This window comes from Embiotoca jacksoni, unplaced genomic scaffold (genome assembly GCF_022577435.1).
Source record: "Embiotoca jacksoni isolate LCO1_2020_lvr unplaced genomic scaffold, fEmbJac1.0.p SCAF_29, whole genome shotgun sequence".
In the NCBI taxonomy this organism is placed as follows: Eukaryota; Metazoa; Chordata; class Actinopteri; family Embiotocidae; genus Embiotoca; species Embiotoca jacksoni.
This window is the reverse complement of record NW_027185380.1, coordinates 5230412-5251023: the sequence shown is the minus strand read 5'-3', so window position 1 is coordinate 5251023 and position 20612 is coordinate 5230412. Positions and strand designations below refer to the sequence as shown.

The 20612-nt window shown below is 44.1% G+C and overlaps 1 protein-coding gene across 4 annotated transcripts; it reads right to left on the bottom strand.

The window, feature by feature from the left end:
* Window positions 1–77: 77 nt before the first annotated feature.
* LOC138205528 (centromere-associated protein E-like) lies at window positions 78–20436 on the bottom strand. Of its 4 annotated transcripts, XM_069161548.1 has the most exons (38): window positions 20264–20436; window positions 19991–20088; window positions 19813–19902; window positions 19598–19716; window positions 17206–17325; window positions 16877–16958; window positions 16729–16796; window positions 16569–16643; window positions 16419–16470; window positions 16196–16283; window positions 14962–15091; window positions 14382–14501; window positions 14141–14293; window positions 13912–14056; window positions 13744–13831; window positions 12787–13150; window positions 11398–11565; window positions 11114–11188; window positions 10857–10925; window positions 10521–10652; window positions 9855–10032; window positions 8413–8558; window positions 8070–8333; window positions 7488–7709; window positions 7319–7411; window positions 7050–7124; window positions 5605–5721; window positions 5316–5510; window positions 5028–5237; window positions 4250–4462; window positions 3952–4155; window positions 3626–3802; window positions 3420–3520; window positions 3162–3259; window positions 2416–2536; window positions 1285–1625; window positions 1162–1200; window positions 78–276 (listed from the first exon to the last, which is right to left on the bottom strand). In XM_069161548.1, the coding sequence occupies exons 1-38, from the start codon at window positions 20317–20319 to the stop codon at window positions 197–199; spliced, it is 5166 nt and encodes a 1721-aa protein (XP_069017649.1). In that variant the 5' UTR covers window positions 20320–20436; the 3' UTR covers window positions 78–196. The 4 variants fall into 4 exon arrangements, with proteins under 4 accessions (XP_069017649.1, XP_069017650.1, XP_069017651.1 ...); XM_069161549.1 differs by lacking the exon at window positions 1162–1200; XM_069161550.1 differs by lacking the exon at window positions 11114–11188.
* Window positions 20437–20612: the final 176 nt, after the last annotated feature.

Here is a 20612-nt window from a genome sequence, read left to right as displayed (position 1 = left end):
GTACTGATGTGGTACCTGAAGAGGAGCCATACATCTGGATTCAGTGGACTGAAAGATGAATGAAACCCACAACTCAATAATTGCAATAAACCTTTAATATCTAAAATCAGGAAGAACAAAAGAAGAAACATATCAGATAGAAAAAAAAAGAAGCTAGAAACAAAAAACAATTTAAATATTGCACATGTGGAACATATCACTGTGATTTACACATTTCCTCTTCCGTTGGAGACTGAGGCCACGGCCGCTCCTTCCTGTCGACCCCCGCTGCTCCATCTGCAACATACAAATGGAAACTCAAGTAACATGTTCATGTCGTAACATAGATTCAGCTTTAGAAACATGTCTACACACACACACACAGTTCGGTTCAACAGCTCCTCCAAGTTTCAGGAGAAAGTTCAAACCTTCATGGAGGCTGCTGGGTTCCTGCTTCAGATCTGTGTTGACTTATGATATGATAGAGGGGGAAGAAATGCTCATCTCCTAAATTTCATACTATCATGATACTCAAGTGTTGGTTGGAAATCTATTAGGATTTTTTTTAAATATTTTATGAGTATTACAATGGAAAAATACAAAAGTTCATTCCTCTGGAGACTCTGTATATTGAGTCATATTTCCAGAAATAATGCACACAAAATACCACTTAAAAGGTCAGGAGGTCACAGGGAGACACACAAGTCTTCTACCTGTTAGTTACATTTATTACTGTTATAATAAAGTTAGTCAAGTGTGGTTATAAAGAAAAGAGTTAAAGAGGAGGCACTAGTGCTTTTATTCTGAAGGACCATGCGTCTTCATGTTGATGCAGCTTCCTGTTAGTAAAAAGTTAAACCTTTAATAAATCAGTGTGACATTAAACACCAGGATATATTTATCACACCACTTTAGTGTAAATATTATTCAGGAATCAGTTTAAACATCATAAAGTCAAAATCCCCACACTTTAAATGACAGATTTTTATCTCCCAGCTGCAGGTGAGTTTCCATTTTACTGTTTCTGTTGTTTCAAACACAAACAGACCAAAAGACAAGAAGAAGAACCGCTCGGGTGGATTAAAGACAGGTAGATTCAACAGGTGAGGAAGAAGCACATCACCCCATGCTAGTGTTAGGAAACCCTCAGGGGTTGAGCCCACCCCCACCCCGCGCTGTTACCCTTCTCTGCTCCAGGTGAGTCAGGAACGTAGGAGACTTCTGGTAAAACAAACAGCTCATGTGTTTACGGTGTTCAGACGGTTCATGTAAGTACGGTGCAGGTGAGCTGCAGGTGCAGTTTACCTGGGATGGTTCCGAGGCTGGAGTTATCGAAGAACTGCTTGGGACAGGTTCTAGACAGCACCTCGGAGGCTCCGTCCCCATCAAAGAACCCGCTTTTGGGGGAGTTGAGCAGCGACAGCTTGGGGGAGTCTAGCAGCTTCCCGCAGGGCTCCAGCATCTTCTTGGGGGTGAGCAGACTCTTCTTGGGGGAGCTGAGCAGGTTGAAGGAGGTGGAGGCCATGGGGAGGCCCCTCTTGGTGGGGGTGCGAGGGGGCGACAGCTTCACCTCAGCTTTACTCATGTTCAGCTTGATGGCTCTGTTCTTCCACTTGCTGATCTCTGCACGCTGACTGGAAATCAGGCTGATGAGAGATGGGGTCAGAGGTCAGAGCAGGACAACAGGGAGCAGCATGTCAACTGTCCACGCTCTTTCAATTAGCATATGGCTACGCCCCCGTTTCTCCATATAAGGACACCTGTTTGTCTGGAACTGGCACCAGAAACGGCACCAAAAAATGAAAAATTACATAAAAGCGGAAATTAAAACAATAATGTCTGAGGTGGAAGAAGAAGGACATTTTTAAAAAGTGTTTCCTCAGAAGTAACTATGGTTAAAAAAAAAAAAAAAATTAATGTTAAAGTTGGCGAAAAAACCCGCATCATAGACCAGAAGAATAAGAAGGAAAAAAATTATTGGACATCCACAGAAAAGTGGAACATGTCTGAGAAATGTGTTAATTTATTTCATAATTAATGTGGTATCTGCAATTATCTGTGAATATTTTAATTATGACAATTATTAATGAGGATTGAAGGGCGTAAACTTAATGGCGAGCCTATTTAATACATTTGGTCAATGCATTCATAAATTTACAGTGTTCAATATTGTCGTTAATTAAATCCCTTTTTAATTAATAGTTTTAATATGCTAAACGTTGTGTTTACATTCTCTGAGACAGCAGCCAGTCATCATCTGTTCGTACAGATGGTCTGATGTTGTTCTAAATCTGTTCACAGAGTACGAACTAATCCAGGAGAGAAAATATTGATGAATCCCAGATTTGTGCTTTAATTGTTGGTACGCACAGTTAGTGAATGAGACCCAGTGTGTGTGTGTGTGTGTTTCAATGGAGGTCAGACTGTGGATGTTACCTCTCCAGCTCAGTGATCTTCAGTTGAAGCTGGGTGACCTCCATCTCCAGCATCACGCTGCTCTTCATCACCAGACCTCTGGGGTGGGTCAGTCTGGTGTGGAGATCCTTCCCCTGCAGGACTGAAGGAGACACAACCTTATCAGTGCTGCTGTCCTCCGGGACATCTTCCTCTCCCAGTGGGGGACAAACACAAGTTAAAGCAGCAGGAAGTGATGAAGACCAACATCTGGATCTGACTGACTCAGTTTAAATGACGTTTACATACATTCGGCTGAACAAAGATATCTGATGAACTAAGATATCCATGGACTTGTGTGTTTTTAACATTTTAGCAGTGTGTCATGTGTTCAAACCAAACCGGTCCGGCTAGCCACCGCTAGGATTGTAAGTGCGTGACTATCCGTGGTGTTACGGTACGGGTGCTCGGAGCGACCAAAAAAGACCTGACTTCACCAAATGGGTCATTTAATAGAATTATTATATCTATATATATGTAAATAAATAAATACTATAATATTTCATATATGAAATTCTATTCTAATTAAATATTTTCCCATTGAGAAGGTGGAGTGATGTTTTCCAGTGATGAGCAGGGTGTGATGCCATGATGATTTGTTCCTAATGTTCGGTTGACCAATCAGATCTCTGGGGCGGAGCTACCGTTGTATAAATGGAGACAGGTGTTTTCAGTTTCTATGAGTTACCACCTGACACAGATGCTTTCAAGAGATAAAGAAGACTTACACGACTCGTCTCCTTGCTGCTGAGATTTCCTCAGAGTCTCCTTCAGCTTCCTTAGAGAGGCCTCCTTCGCACTCAGCAGGGTGGTCATTGTTTGGACCCTGGAGGGACACAACTCTGGTCAGCGGATCAAATGCTCCCCCCATGGTTTTTATTTGTAGGAATACCAGGTTATAAAACCCAACTGAAGCGGCCTCGTCACCATCAGCTGCCTCCAACATGATCACACACGTTTGAAGAATGAATGTAAAGATGTCTTACTCCTGCTGGTGTTGGTCCAAAGCCGAGCTGAGCTTCACCTCCAGTTTGAAAAGTTTGCTCTGAAGCTTTTCCAGCTCGGCTGCACTCGGTGGCTCTTTTCTCTGAAGCATGGAGAGACATTTGATCATTAAAGCTGCTGGGTGGATGGAAACCTCTTAAAACAACCTCAGAGACATGAGACGGTGTGCGAGGAGACCCGCACTCACCTCCAACTCCCTCAGCCTGCTCCTCAGGGTCTGGATGGTGTTCTCCTGGTCCTCCAGCAGAGCACGGCTGTCCTGCAGCTCAGTCTGCAGCAGCTGGGTGGCCTGTTTGTGGCTGGATATCCTGCTGCTGGCTTTGACCTGCGCCTCCTCCAGCTGCTCCTTCTGAACGTGCAGAGCCTGAAAACCACAGAAATATATCAGTCAGCATGTGTTGCCAGGAGCAGCTGCTGTATCCTCCAGTCTGAACACCTCCTGACCTCCCTAACGCCTGTGTCGTGCATGTGTTGGAGAGCTTTTTGTGCGAGAGAGATGAACGTGAAACGTACCCTGGCTGTGTGTTGGGAGTGCTGCAGCTGCAGAGCAAGCTGCTGGTTGTCCTTCAGCAGGGAGAGCTCGGTCTGTAGAGGAGCTCCCTCCAGCGCCTGCAACAGAGTCCAACTCTTGGTCTTCGCCTCCCTCAGCTGAGAATCCACCTGATCCTGCAGCTGCTTCAGCTCCTCAAACAAGCCGTCTTCTTCCTCCACGATGGCCTGCAGGAGGACGGTGGAGAGAAAAGCCTCAGTTTCTCCTTCAGATGGGGCTTTGCAGACGCACACGAAACAGAGAAGGGAGTTTAAAAGCTACCTGCAGAGGCCTCATCTTGCCTCGTGCCGTGGTCAACCTGCGGTTCATTTCCTGTCTCAGGAGGCTGTCCAGCTGGCTGCAGCCGATTGGCTGGTTGCCGATGAGCGTCTGCATCTGCTCCTTCAGCTTCTCTCTGTCTTTGACCTCCGCCCTCAGCTCGAGGATGAAGGAACCCTGATGGGTCCGCAGCCTCTTGGAGATGATGTCCATTTTCTACAAATGAATCAGTCAGCTGGTTATTATTCAGTCATAGTTGTGGAGCTGCTCTTCGTGAAGGTCCATGAGGACAGGATGTCTGTCTGTAGGACAGGTGGTGTTATTTTAACCCTGACTGAGGTGCGTGTGTGAGTAATGCTGACATTAGTCCAGCCTGGCTGTTGGGTCAGGATCAGCGGTTAACGTTAGCGGGTCTCATTGTTTTTCTTGGAAACATACTTTTTTTTTTTTTAAATGGAAGAAGTTAAAAATCTTTCTGACAATATGAGACGTGCTCAAACACACACAGATCTGAGGCCTCATTCATCAAACAGTGTGTAGGATCCATATTTAAAGCTTACGTGTGCACAAAAACTGAAAATGGCGAGAGAAAAAAAAAAGCTTGTACGCTTCCTTCAGGGCCTGTTTTCTACATTACGCTTGAGGGCGTATGTAAGACCTAATATTATCAATAATAAAAAAACACTTTTAGGAGAGCTTGTAGAAAGCTCATTAAACGGGCCGTTGTGATGCTGGTAGGTTCTTTTCCCGTCTTTGTGTTTACAGTGGGACACCTGCGTACCTGTAGGTAGAGCAGCCTCCGGTCCAGCAGCTCCGTCAGCCGCTGCTCCCACACCGAGTGGAGGTCGTGGTCGGTGACGGAGTGGCTGGCGGCCGGCGCTCGGCTCAGCAGTAAGTCCTGCAGCCTCCTCTCCTCGAACACATCCAGGTCCTTCTGCACCAGCTGCTCAAACAGGCTGCTGATGCCCTGAGCTCGCACGTGCAGCTGCTCCTGTGGAGGCAGCAGGGTTACTGTCAATCAGAGGCAAAGTATTAACCAAAGTTCAAATGAAAGAAACTGATATGTTACCTCGATCTGTGTGAAACTCTGAAGGGCGGCCTGCTCCAGCTGACAGACAGCGTCATAGGCAGCCTTGGTGGGTTTAGTCAGGGAGGAGAGCTGAGTGTCCTTCAGGCGACAGTCCTGTGTGAGCACCTCGTCCAGCATTGTGAAGTTGTACTTGGCGCACGTGTCGATGAGGTGCTGGAACACCCCCAGCAACTCCTGCCATCACATTCACCGGCTTTAGACTCAGAATGAGATCTACTGCTTCTCTTTCAGTCACTGATGAATATAAACAACTCCTCGGTGATGTTACCTGAAGCTGCCGAGCGGACTCCTGCAGCCGCGACGACGTCGTCTCACCGACGTTCTGCTCGGAGCTGCTCAGCTGCTCTCGGAGGGCTGAGATGGTTGTGTTCGCGTCACGGAGAGACTGAAAGGAAAAACAAAAGTACAACCAGATGATTCAGTCCTGTAGGCCTCTGACTCCACATCTAAACCAATGTCTGTCTGTCTGGTTGCAGAAGCTCCACCTGTGTTTTATCCTCAATAATATTTCGACAGTTTATCTTCCTGCCATCCATTTGTGACAGGATGGTAATTAAATTAAAGTTCTTTAATCTAACAAATGTTTGTGAATGTATTTTGAGCCTCGAGAACATGTTAAAGCAGCTCATCCCGTGTCTCAACATCGTGTCCGTGGTAACCATCAACCATCAGTGACGTCACCTGTTGGTTTGTGAACGTTATGAAGCCTCCAGTTCAGATTCTGTCCGTCACCATTTTGCTAGTCCGGAGCGGTTTGGAGCAGGAAGTGACCATATTTGGACGAGCTGGGGGAGGAGCCAGTGGTGGATCTGAATGATCTAATTGAAAAGCTGACAATACGACATCCCGCCCACCGATAGCTGTAACCTGACTGCACCACAGGCCTGTCAATCAAACACACACCCCCAAAAACAGGTCTTTTTGAATCTTCTTTTCTAATGAATGAGGGATTATTTTCAGATGAACCTCCAGAAAACTAATAAGAAGGAGTGACTTTAGCTAACAACACCGAGATAACTGATGGACACCTTTTATTCACTTTGGATTTGATGAGCGAAGTTGAATGGGAGTCTATGGAGCCGGAGGCTTTTTGGAACCGACCTCTAGTGGCACTCGGTGGTATTGCAGCTTAAGGCACTTCTGTATCGGAACCATTTTTCCAGACCTGAAGCTGCGAACACTTTTATATACAGTCTGTGGTTGTGACGCTCCTTCCACCTTAAAGCAGCTGCGATCACATTTCTGACCAGACTGAGAGCAGATCAGCGGACCAACTCACTCCTGGTACTGAACCTGGAACGACTCTCTTCAACACCATGAAGACAAAACATATTAAAAAGGACTTGTAAAAGACTGACTGTAATTTTCCTCTTTTTGTCTTTCGTTCTGCTCTGTTTTGGTTTCTATTTGGGTTTTTTGTTGTTTTACATTTGCATTGTTGTGATTAATTCTTCTGTAACTGCAAATATTTAAGGTGGAGAGAAATTTTGTTTTCTGTTTTCCTGACTTTTATTTAGTTGAATTGTTGAAAACCTTTGGAAAAATGTGAATTTGACTGCGTAAGTTGCCAAAACTGAAAGAAAAACTGAGGGACTTAAAATCTGAACTGCTCCACACAGTGGATTTAAAGTTTACTCAGGTCCTGATGATTAAATAGTTTCTAAAGGAGCAGGAACAAACAGAGAACTCGTAAAAGGAGGACTGTGGACAAACCCTCTGAGCTGCCTCTGCTTCGGCTGCAGCCTGAGCTCGTCCCTCTCCGTGACTCTTCAGCTGCTCCTGCAGCAGCTGAACGCAAACACATAGACAACCGGTCAGTGTTGGCAGTCAGCAGATAACAGGGAAGTTAATGGGGACATTTTGAAGAGCTGGACTGAGAAAAGTCTACAGGCTGCCAGATGGAGCTTTATATTTAAAAACAGAAGTCCAAAGCAGCAGCTAAGATGAACTATTTAAATGTGCAGTAAATGAGCAGGATGTACTTCCTGCAGCTCGGCCTCTCGTTCTCCCCCCTCGGACCGCTGCTGCAGGTTCAGCTCTTCCTGACAGCTCAACTTGTCCTGGACGGCTGAGATCTGTAGTTGGAGGAGAGCAGAAGTTATCACGGCAGTATTCTTTCAGTTACTCTACTCATCACTCCACATTATTTACCGCCTCCATCCTGTCCTCCAGCTCCGCTCTGAGCTGCTGCTTCTCCTGTCTCAGTCCCTCCACTGTCTCCTGCAGCTTATCTCTCTCCGCACTGAGAGACATCAGTCTGCTCTGCAGCATCTCCGTCTCCTCTGAGGATGCCTGCGTGTCCACCGTCCTCTCAGACAGCAGGTCGTCTCTCTCGGCTCTCGCTCTCTCCAGCTCCTCGGTCAGAGTCCGAATCTGAGAGTAAATATCAGGTTTTATTTACACAACCCCAATACATACGAGGGTAAATCAATAAGATCACAGACTGCTGCTCATGTGTGCACGTCATGGTGTTGTGCGCCATGCACATAGCAGCAGGAGGATAAAACCCTGATGAGTAACTGGTACCAATTTCATTACTCGATCGTCATCAGTTCCCGAGTTCCATGTGTTTTTGTGAGCAGTGGATCGTCTCGCTCAGCAGAGCTCTGAGTCCTACAACACCAGATGTTTCCTAACACAGCTGCTCACATTTTGTCATGCAGTCAGTAATGCCTGAGTTGACAGCAGTACTGAACAGTAACGCTTCCATCTGGAGACACATTTGACGTTTACCTCCGGGCCTCTCTCCTCTCCAGGAGCCGTGAGCCGACTCCTCTCGGCATCTAGTCGCTGCAGGTCTGAGCGCAGTGACTCCAGCTGCTGCGTGACATCAGCACAGTGCTGACTCAGCTCCGTCTCCCTCAGAGCGGCAGCGCTCAGCTCCTGCTGAGACGTCTGCAGGGAGTCTCTGAGCTGCTGAGCCTCATCCTCATGGACGCACAGCAGATTGTCCCTCTGAGTCTGGACGGCACCCAGCTCCTCATTCAGCTCACACACCTGAGACAGCACAGAGTGACATCACATGACCGGTGAAATATTTAGTGCTTCCTGCTCAGAGGGAGTCTGGAGGACTTACCTGCTTGGTCAAGCTGTCCACCGTATTTGGGAGCGTCTGAAATGAAGCCAGCTGAGCTCTCAGGACTTTCGCTGCTTCACGAGACGCCGTCAGCTCTTTATTCAGGACGGCGACCTTCCTCTCCAGCTCCACGCTGTCCATCACATCTGGAGACACACGACATCTTACAACTCCCATCTGGTGTTAAAGGCTCAATGTATGCTCTTAAAACACGACTTACATTCAGAGTTTCCATTGTAAATTAGCAGTTATAATTATGATATGAACATGCAGAGTCGGGGATCAACTGACCACCCAGTAGGGCTGCAGCAGGATCACATGAAGGTCTGAAAAATGATGGTTATCACTACACGTATCAGTGCTTATTATCGGTATTGAAAAGAAAAAAAAATAACCAGCAGAGATTCTCCTCTCATCTCAGACAGCAGGAGCATCACACACACATTAAAATCAACTTTAGATATTATAAATATGAATACGAGGTGGTCCTTGATGACGGATATCCAGTCTGCACTGCACTGTTTACTGTTAACGTACCACTACGCCTCTCTTGTGTGATACGCCCACGAGAATACATAAAGAATACAGTTTATTACAGCTGAGTGGAGGGTGTTTCTTTAGATTTCATTAGTCGTACTAACAGTCTGGACTTCACACACACACACAGTTCAACACACACACACAGTGTCTTTTCTGCTGCATTAATGCTGTATGTTAAAGCTGTGGGGCCACTGGTAGACACTTTTCTCATTTTAAATTTCTCTTTGTCTGAGTCTGTTTATAACTTTAATCTCTAACTGAAAAAAACGAGTGTTCAAACATTGATCGTGAATGCACACAAATGCATCGTCTGTCCGTTCAGTAACCGCTGACTGAAACATAAATATATAACATATATATCTTGCATATAAACTTCCTGAAACACTGAAAACCTGCAGCACCCATTTCATTCACTCATTTATCTGCTTTCTAGTATTGTTTGGTTCCCCACAGCAGATGAGTAACATACAGACACACGTCTATCAGCTCCGAGCCGTGTGTGTGTGTTTAAGGTTCGGACAGGATCAGTCTGGCTGAGCTTCAGCAGACCTCCAGGAAACTGTCAAAGTCAGAATCAAAAGGTCAGAGGTCGCACACGCGGTCTGAGAGCTGAAGGTCGCCCTGACGACGCTGAGCTGAAGGGAAAAACGCTTTGCTTCATTTCAGCGCTCCCGTCTGTCCATCATGCTTCTGTCCACTCTGCGTCTCATGAGAGACGACTAACAAATGTGATGACTGGATCGTTTAATGTCACATATTAAAAGGTTGATCAACCTTAAAAGGTTTTTGATTTCCATGAGTGGCTGTGTGGGTTCAACACTTGGAAATTAAGCATTTTCCACACCTTAAAGACTGTGCATGAACCCGGTATGTATTCTATAAACACCCGAGTCTGAACTTACCTTTGGGGACTTTGCCGTCCAGCAGAGAGGTGAGCTTGGTGTTCTCGTCAAAAGCAACATTCAGCTCTTTCTGGAGGTCGCTCTGCATCTGTCTGTAGCGTGACTTCTCCGCGTCCAGCGTAAATCGCAGGCTGGTCACCTCCGTCTCCATCTGCTGGTGGTCTGCGGTCAGGCTCCCCTGGAGGACAGCGTCACAATGGGTAACATAAGATACAGTTACGGATGCAACAAAGATATTAAAACACATCCGGACAATCAGCACAGAGACGGTTACCAACAGGAGACCTCCCAGTGAACCAGCCTCGCTGTCAGGTGACCCTGAACCATCACTCAGTCATGCTGCTATAAGTGTAGCCAGCTGGGGGAGCTCCCATCATACTGAGCTCCTCTCTTCGAGCAAAATATTATTCAATACTTGCTGAGGACTAACTATTGTTCCTCTTCACTTGTATATTGAATGGCACTTGGTAAACAGCTTTCCGGTGTACCACCAGATGGTGGCGATGTTGTTTGTCCGTGCTTTTAATACTTGTATGTAGCTAACAACTGCTGCTTCATACATATTGGATCTGTCCATTTTTTTTTTTTTTTGTAACTTGGTGCAGTTGTAAAGTATTTGGGGCGGAGCTGTGATGTCCACGTAGAGGCAGATTCATGGAGACTTACATTGACCTCCTCCAGAGCCATGTTCTGGCTGCGGAGGATCGCCCACTCCTTCTTGGTGTCTCTACTGAGACCCTCTGCATCATCCAGAGAGCGCCTGAGCGTCGCCACCTCCTGCACCAGGTCCTTCCCGCTCTGCAGGGAGGGAACAGGACACGGTTACTGAATGAGCTGTGGTCAGTGACCAGTCTGTGTCAATCGCTCCAGAAACTGCAGCCTCGCTGCTGTCAATCATCTGGTACTTCAGGTTATTACTACACACAACCTAACTGTACTAACATCTGTCTGGACATCTGCTTCATGCTCCACCTTTATGATCAAAACAAGAGACAAACATACCATACTCTGAAGCTCCTCTGCAAACTCAGTTTTCGTCTTCAGCTGTTCGGACACACTTTCTAGTTTGTTCTTTAAAAAAAAAAAAAAAAGGGAACACAATACAAAAGTTAATCAAAACTGCGACATTTATGAGGGCTTAGTTTAAACACAAACATGTGAGAGTCATACACCGAGTAGTAATAGTTTGGTAACTAAAGTTAAACTCCTCTCCAGATTAATAATCTCAGGTGTGACTCCTCCTCAGTGCATCATCTCACCTTCAGCTCCAGACACTGGAGTTCAGAGGATTCAACAGCCGCCTTCAGGGAACTAACTTCATGTTGCATCTCGTTCTGAAAAGATTACACGAACAAAATTAACACTACGTACATAAATAAATAAATAAGAGAATTTGTTTTAAAACACTGGAGAAGACAATATTTATTAATGGAAAACTATTCCCACTGAAAGAAAAAAAAAAAAAATGAACTAAGAAAAGACAGACAACCCCACTGCATGTAACAGTAGAGCAGTGAGAGTGGGTGGAAATCAGGAGGTTCACCTCGTGCTCCTTCCTGAACTCCTCCTCCAGAGTCTCGAACTCCTCCAGCTCCCTCTTCTCCTCCAGGTCCTGAGACAGAGCAGCGTTCTCTTTTTCGAGACTGTTCATCTGTTCGATGAACATCCCCAGCTCCTGCTTCAGGTAGTCGCGCTCTGCCACCAACGAGTCCTACACACTCTCAGAGAGAGAGAGAGAGACAGAGATCGATCTATCAGGTGAAACAGTCCCATTGGAAATGAATGGTGAAAATGTTCTTTTCTCATCTCCAGCAGACTGAATGAATGGTTTTCCTTCCGATGCTGCAGAACAACCAGAAACTGCCTCGACTGTTTTAGATTTTATTAATCCCAAAGTGGGGAAATTCGGTCACCACATCGGCAAAGAAAACCAAAAAGTGCGCACAATATGAAAAAGTTACAAATACGTATAAGACATAAGTAGTAAGATAGATTAAAAAAATAATTATTTTAGAATACACACACACACACAGAGACTATATACACCAAAAAAACTAATAAAAATAAATAAATAAATACAGTTTGGGATAAATAGAAAAAAGTGTCGGGTGCTATGAAATGAAAAGTGCAATGATATTATAACGTATTAATAATCTGAACATTAGCGTCTATGCTGTGTGTTGTGCAACACGTATATGAAATGGTTGGTTTTGCCTTTTTGTCCTTTAATCCCAGATTAAATAAAACAGACTTTTACAGATGTAGTTTTTAAACTGCCCCACATTTAATGAACTGATCTGACGGCATTCAGATGAACAATGTTCTGCGGTGGATTCACACCTTGACTGGTAAACAGGAGGATTATACTCAGCCTCACCTTCTCTGAAGTCAAAGATTCACACAGCTGGATGGTCCATGCAAAATCTTGTTTCAAATGTGTTTCTTTTCAACAGTTGAGAAAAAAAAAAAATCCTAATCGCTGACATTTTATTCTTAACATATGCACAATGCAGGCTTTAAGATTCTTCATCAAAATTGTGTAAATTTGGGATCGGCTTACGAACTAATCGTGATGTCACGAATCCCCCTTGCAGGAACAACTTAAACTCAGACTTAAGGTCAATTCAGAGTATTGGAGAATTGGGGAAAAAAAAAACATTTTAGTATTCAAATCTGAACACGTCGTTCTGTTCAGTGAAGGTCAAGTAAAATTGACCAGAACAGACTTTTGAATGGGGAACTTCAGTTGTATTTTAATGAATGTATTTACAATTAGAAAAAAAATGCCTGCATTATTCTTTAAAACCATAATATAGAGATAAGTGACACAGTATAACAGAGTAATCGCTGACGTCAGTTTTGAAAGCAGCTGACGCAGCACAGAAGAATAAACAAAGAGCAGGTTGAGAGTGTGGTATGAAACCCAGCGTACCTGCTGATCGCTCTCAGTCTGGGTGGTGCGGTGGTCCTCCAGCCGTCTCTCCAGGTCTGTCAGTCTGAACTCCAACATCTCTACCTTCTCCACGGCCTCCAGCCTCTGCTGGGTTTCAGTCTGCAGCTGAAGCTGCAGCTCTGCAGCCCTCTGTTCTGTAGTCTGCATCATCTCCTCGGCCTCCTGTTTCTGCTGCTCCTCCATCTCCAGCTGCAGATGCAGCTCGGCCACCTGGCCGTCTAACGCCTCTATCTTGGTCATGGCCTCCTCCTTCTGTTGACTCTCCATCTCCAGCTGCACCTCCAGGTTGGACACCTTCCCTGAAATCTCTTGCAGCTGGTTGGGAGACACAAAGTCTTTGGGGCTGGAAAAAATAAATAAAATAGAGGAAACGTACAGGTGACGTACCGTTCACGTACAGCAGCTTCAGGGTTCAAGATGGACTATACAGTATAAATATACAGTAGAGATTATACACACCATCACACATGGCAATGACATGAATTAATGCCGCATTTAGCAGTTCAGGAAGAGGGGGGGCTTCACGAGGAGGTGAGGGGGCACAGTTTAGGAGCAGGTTTGCAACCAATGTGTCCAAAATCTTACTTCACTTCAATTCTTCCTCTTTTAGTCCCTCTGGTAGCATTTATTTTATACATCCACCCCTTGTTATTAAATTCATAACATATTTGGGTCTAATTTTTTTCATTACTTTGCAGATATAAAATAAACATAACCAAAACCTTGAAGAAAAATACAAATATTTTATAATTAGAGATGTTCCTCTCACTTTCAGCATGTGCAGACTGCAGGAAGAAGTTGGATCCTACTCAGTGAAAGAAGGAGAGCTGGTGCAGGTGTTTAAATGACATGAACACACTCTGAATAGTAAGATAACTGTCACACATCCTCTCCTGTTTATTAATTCAGTGCCAGCGACCAGAACTCTTCACTGACCTGTCTCCAGAGCTCTGACTCGTCTCCATGTCCACAGACGGCTCATCGGGGATTCCCCAGTGAGAGTCAAAGTCCTCGTCCTCGTCCTCTGTTCAACCACAACACGCATTAATGACCACATCTCACACAGTGCTGCTGTGCAGTTTACACGTGTGTGAACGTGTTCACCTTCTCCCAGCTCCGTCAGACAGTCTGCCTTCCTCTTCCGACTGAAAGGTTCTGCAAAGCTGACGTCCGATGACCCGTCGTCACAGGCAGAGGGATGGGCCAGTCGCAGCATCTTCCCTCCCCATGTGACCCGCCGTTTAGGCATCTGATAACACAACCGGGCTTTCATTATTACTGAGAAAACACAGAGCTGTACTGTACCTCCAGCTTCCCTCCCAGTCACGGTTACCTTCTGGACCAGGACCAGGTTGGAGCTGGTGACCAGCAGCTTGGTCAGGTTCCTGATCCGGTCCTGCTGCTCTCTCTGGAGCTGGTCCTTCTCCTGGAGGAGCAGGGACAGAAAGTCCTTCTCCGTGGCCGTGGCATGAGTGACTCCAGACACCTGAAGGACACGGCAGACGGGTCAGAGTGTAGGAAGGTGTCCCGTGGTGAACCTCTCAGAGATGGGTCCAGTGGGGGGGTGTGGGTACCTCTTGAAGTCGGCGCTTCAGGTCCACGATCTCATTGCGATATCTTTTGAGCAGAGCGCCGTCATCTGACACCTCCGTCACATGGGGGTCATTCTTCATTTTCTTTGCAGTGCTGGCAAACTGAGAAAACAAATATGTTGTAAATCATCATCATCTTGGTCAAAATACAAGAAAAAAAAACACTGAATTTAAAAAGATCAGAAAAATATTATTAAAATCATGTGTTGATTTTACTTGACAAGAAATGTTAAAATAAGGTGGTTCCAGTCTGGAAATAAGTCAACTTTGATAAGTGTTCCAAGGTTGGAAAGAAGTAGAAAATGAAGGTTTTTAGGTTATAGTTGAGGTCAGACTTACAGGATAGTAAAAAATTAATCACGCTGAATATCAGTAAATAATAATAATAATAATGAAATTAAAATGTTCTGCCTGAGAAAGAAGTAGAACATTTCTACTAAAACTAAAAGCAGCTTGGTTTTAAATGTAAATATAAGATGATTGTACTGCGTTAGATATCAGGGTAGTTATGATTGTTATAATAATAATAATAATAATAATAATAAGAGTATACGGCACCGACCTGCAGAGTGCTGAGGGTCTCTTCCAGCGTGATGGGCGTGATGGTGCAGATGATCACCGTCTTAGCGTTCCCACCCAGAGAGTTCTGCAGGATGCGGGTCAGCTTGCTGTCTCTGTAGTTGGTGTAACCTCTGAGGACAAAGAAACGTCAGCGAATGGAAGCGTGAGGCGTTTAGAAATCAACACGCACTGAATCCATCTAATCTTCTTTGAATAATTTTAATGTATGACAAATCTCTAACAGTAAGTTGATAGCTGGAGTTCAGAATAAAGCCGTCTGAGATTCAAGGCAGGTCAAATCTCTGGTCGTCCCAATCAGCATGTCACTGATTTGTGACACATGCTGACCTTAAAAACCTAAAAGAGGCAATATAAAATAAGTGACATGGTAGAGAAGACAATATAAAAATAGTATAAAATAAATACTATACTCCAGCTATATATAAAATATATAATAGATTACGAAAATGCCAAGTTAAAAAGGTATGTATTAAGACTTCTTTTAAAGGTGTTCAAAGGTGGTGAAGCCCTCAGCTCAGGCCGGCTGTTCCAGAGGACTGTACACACTAAATGCTGCCTCCCCATATGTCTCCGTCCTCACCCTGGGAATCTCTAAAAGGCCGGTGTCAGAGGATCCGAGTGATCGAGAGGCATAAAATAAAAGCATGTCTGACAGGTGATCTGGTGCAAGACCAGAGATTTAAACACGAATAAAAGCATCTTAAAAATCGATCCTAAAACTAACAGGCAGCCAGTGGAGAGACTTAAGGACCGGCGAGATGTGAGCTCTCTACCAGGTCTTAGTTAGTACTCGAGCTGCTGCCTTTCTGTAGCTTGTTTATTTGCTTTCTCAGGTCGGCCAGAAAAGAGAGTGTCACAGTAATCCAGCCTGCTGGAGATAAAAGCATGTACGAGTGTCTGGCTGTGAGAGGAACGGCTGGACTTTAACAATATTTCTGAGGTGATAAAAAGCCTTTTTTGTGATGTTGCACAAATGACAAAGTCTGAGCGACTTTTTTTTTTTAACGTGCAAATAGTCACCTCCTCCATCTCACCCTCAGAGGTCTGAACAGTTTGAGAATAGTCTTAAAGTGTCTTTTTTAGATGCTGCACTTCTGCAGGTTCAGGCTCGAGAACTCGTTAAATTAATGGGATAAGAAAAGTATAATTCAGAGAAGAAATGTTAAGTCATGTCAACACAGTGAATCACCACTGGATGTCCTTTATTTACTCACTTCTGGCTCTCATCAGTCAGTTTCTTCATCACCTGGCCGAGTATTAACAGGCTGCGGTTGATATGACAACCTTCTTTGAATCGTGCGCCTGCGACATTAAGAAGAAAGAAAAAAGATGGATTATTGTAAACCCAGTGGACCAACATGTTATCAGGTCTATAATGAATGTCATGAGGTTTCAATCAATAAGCTCCAGCAGTGTTTGGATTGAACTCCACTGTACCTTCAGCTCCGGTTTGACTCGCTCTCTCAGATCCAGCAAGATCAACCAAATTCTACGAGACGTTAAAAATGACCAAATAATGATTACAACAAAGTTAAAACGAAGACAAACCATACATTTAAAAAAAAAAAAAAAAGGAGCTTTTCTCACCAGATGAGACACAATAACAGCTCCATCAGCATTTTCACCCGATGCCGGGTCGCTCCTCTCTCGGCTCTCCAGGATCTAAAGAGAACTTAAACCATTAAAAAACATCCACATTTCACCCGACTCCCAGGTGTTAGTGAGCGCACACTGCGGCGCTGCTTACCATGCGGAAGATGGCGTGTGAGCGGCTGCTGCGCTGGTTCATCTTCGTCTTGCTGTAATGCCGGTTCTCTGTGGAGGCACACGGTGTTCGTTACATGGAGTCTGCAGCGCATACAGTGTCAGAATCAGATCTCAACCTCAGATCTTACTCTCTCCTTTACGAATCCAGGCCAGGGCTTGTGCAGAGGAAGTAATCAGCTCTTCGGTCAGCTCAGCCACGTAGATGTTTTTCTGCAGAGTAATTATCAGCATATAATCACAATCATCATGTCAGACTTTGAAATATGTTACAACGGAGCAAAGACTTCTTTTCATTTTCAGGGTGTTAACTTTAATCAGGTTGCCAATAAAAACAAACATTACTAATACTTTCATGTCAGTGTTTGAGTTTTAGTTAGCTGCACGTGTTGCACACTGAACCTGAAAAGGGATTCGACAGGATCTTGATTTGAGAAAACACCGTGAAGGACCCGCTTACGTTGATGGTCTCGCGGACCTCCAGAGGTTTTCTCTTCCAGCTGTCAACCAGCAGGTCGGTCACAGTCTCATTGTAGATTTCCATGTAAGACACCCTGAGAAGGAACTCCTTCTTTGGAAACTTGGGGTCGAAGAGAAGCAGTGCTTTAGAAATAAACAGTGAGGGACAACTGATAAAAGTCTGACAACATCTGGAGATAAACACATGTTAATTGTTGTTCATGTTAATTGAAAACTATTACTAGAACATGTCTAAAGATAGAGGCTCCTACGGTGGAGGAGTGATGTCACACAAAACATGTGTAATGGAAAAGTTGACTTTCTCTGATAGACTGGAAGCGGGACAAATTCAATGGATTTGGGGAAAAAGATGTATTGAATACAGTGGTGTGAGAAAGTGTTTGCCCCCTTCCTGATTTCTTATTTTTTTGCATGATTGTCACACTTAAATGTTTCAGATCATCAAACAAATGTAAATATTAGTCAAAGATAACAAGTAAACACAAAATGCAGTTTTTATTATTAAGGGAGAAAAAAAAATCCAAACCCACATGGCCCTGTGTGAAAAAGTGTTTGCTCCCTAAACCTAATAACTGGTTGGGCCACCCTTATAGCAAACACTTGATTGCAGCTGTTGCTGCCAACTTCCAATGAGTCTTTTACAGCGCTGTGGAGGAATTTTGGCCCACTCATCTTTGCAGAGTTGTTGTAATTCAGCCACATTGGAGGGTTTTCCAGCACCAACCGCCTTTTTAAGGTCATGCCGCAGCATCTCAATAGGATTCAGGTCAGGACTTTGACTAGGCCACTCCAAAGTCTTCATTTTGGGTTTTTTCAGCCATTCAGAGGTGGACTTGCTGGTGTGTTTTGGATCATTGTCCTGCTGCAGAACCCAAGTTGGCTTCAGCTTGAGGTCACGAACAGATGGCCGGACATTCTCCTTCAGGATTTTTTGGTAGACAGTAGAATTCATGGTTCCATTTATCACAGCAAGTCTTCCAGGTCCTGAAGCAGCAAAACAGCCCCAGACCATCACACTACCATCACCATATTTTACTGTTGGTATGATGTTCTTTTTCTGAAATGCGGTGTTACTTTTACGCCAGATGTAATGGGACACACACCTTCCAAAAAGTTCAACTTTTGTCTCATCAGTCCACAGAGTATTTTCCCAAAAATCTTGGGGATCATCAAGATGTGTTCTGGCAAAAATGAGACGAGCCTTAATGTTCTTTTCGCTCAGCAGTGGTTTTCGTCTTGGAACTCTGCCATGCGGGCCATTTTTGCCCAGTCGCTTTCTTATGATGGAGTCATGAACACTGACCTTAACTGAGGCAAGTGAGGCCTGCAGTTCTTTGGATGTTGTCATGGGGTCTTTTGTGACCTCTCGGATGAGTCGTCGCTGCGCTCTTGGGGTAATTTTGGTCGGCCGGCCACTCCTGGGAAGGTTCACCACTGTTCCGTGTTTCCTCCATTTGTGGATAATGGCTCTCACTGTGGTTCTCTGGAGTCCCAAAGCTTTAGAAATGGCTTTATAACCTTTTCCAGACTGATAGATCTCAATTACTTTCTTTCTCATTTGTTCCTGAATTTCTTTGGCTCTCGGCATGATGTCTAGCTTTTGAGGATCTTTTGGTCTACTTCACTTTGTCAGGCAGGTCCTCTTTAAGTGATTTCTTGATTGAGAACAGGTGTGGCAGTAATCAGGCCTGGGTGTGGCTAGAGAAATTGAACTCAGGTGTGACAAACCACAGTTAAGTTATATTTTAACAGGAGGGGGCAAACACTTTTTCACACAGGGCCATGTGGGCTTGGATTTTTTTTCTCCCTTAATAATAAAAACCTTCATTTAAAAACTGCATTTTATGTTTACTTGTGTTATCTTTGACTAATATTTAAATTTGTTTGATGATCTGAAACATTTAAGTGTGACAGACATGCAAAAAAACATGGAAATCAGGAAGGGGGAAAACACTTTTTCACACCACTGTATATGTTTTCAACAAGACCGGACTTTGCAAGATAGAGGATGGAGAACCCGTTTGGTTCATCACTGCAGGTGTTAACAGGTTTTAATAATCACTTTCTGTTCGTGTTCCATCCTCTGTTTTATTTCACACTTTTACCTGAAGCAAGATAATTGATTGTTTAAAAAGTGCTTAGAAGGAGAATAATGTATAAGTGTTTACCCAAATTTAAATTGTTAACCGAGTTGTCTAACTGTTTGTAAATAATAATTTACAAAAAAATTGTACGAGATGGAAATTGTTTGCTGAATGTTTAAAAAAAAAAAAATCAATCACAATAAAGGGAGAATTACAAAAACTAAAAAAGGACTAAACATTGAAACATGCTAGAATGTACTGTGTTTAAAGACGTGATGCCGTTCTTACATTTTTAATGCTCTGGAAGACGTCTTCCACAGCCAGAGGAATGACTCCGGGGATGCGTCCACCCCCCATCATGGTGAAGGTCTTTCCAGAGGACGTCTGCCCGTAAGCGAATATGGTTCCTGTGACCCAAACACACAACCGAAACAAAATAAAAACCCGTGCAGCTGCAGTGATAAAACAATAAAACAACACAGCATGCTTTTTATATTACGTACCATTGTATCCCTCAACAGTGGAGACGACCAGAGGCTTCGCAATGTCCTGATACAGCTGACTGGTCGTTTCATCAGCGGTGAACACTCGATCTGTGAACCACAGAGCAGGAAAACTGAATGCACATCACATTTCTATTAGATTTAATATTGAAAAACACAAGAACGCTGCAGAGCATACCAAAACTGAAACTCTTTGAGGAGTTTCCAGCATCAATCTGATGAATTGCTTTCTCATCAGCTTTCCAAAACAGCTGGGCAGGCTTTGCAGTTTCTTCCCTGTGAAGAGAGACGCGCTCAAGATGAGTGGAAACATCAAGACATCATTAAAAGTTATTAACTTTTCAAATAACAAAAGACAACTAACATGATTTTAGTTACGTTAATTATTCGGTAGCATTAGGTGTCGTAGCTCCTCATTTGAAACTTAACGGCTGCAGGATTAAAAACTCACCTCTTAAGAAGCGGACGGACCCGAATACATACTTTGACAGCCGATTCGTCCGTCATTCTTCCCCCAGTAAGTCCACCGTGAATATGAATGAAACAAAAACAAAGCCCTAAATACTACCGATAAACTAAAAGCTACCGTGTGCAGCAGCTCGTTTCGCCTTTCTCTCGTTTTACTGGCGGCTCGCGACTGACTGCAGATGCTGTGTTTGAAATTCTAGTATTTATCTGATTGGTCAACGTCATCGAGTGGACGGATCTATATGTGGTGGTGGTGGAGGGGGTGAATAGGTTTAGTTTAGGTTGCGATTGCACGTTTGAAAATAAATATTAATTAAAATGTTTGATATCAC

Excerpts from the sequence above, each read along its gene's own strand:
- LOC138205528 (XM_069161548.1), bottom strand. The coding sequence starts at position 20,319 with ATGACGGACGAATCGGCTGTCAAAGTATGTATTCGGGTCCGTCCGCTT. Across the intron at positions 8,559-9,854 it reads GGACGGCAAAGTCCCCAAAG|ATGTGATGGACAGCGTGGAG; the intron begins GTAAGTTCAGAC and ends GTGTGTCTCCAG. Across the intron at positions 3,260-3,419 it reads TTGGACCAACACCAGCAGGA|GGTCCAAACAATGACCACCC; the intron begins GTAAGACATCTT and ends GTGTCCCTCCAG.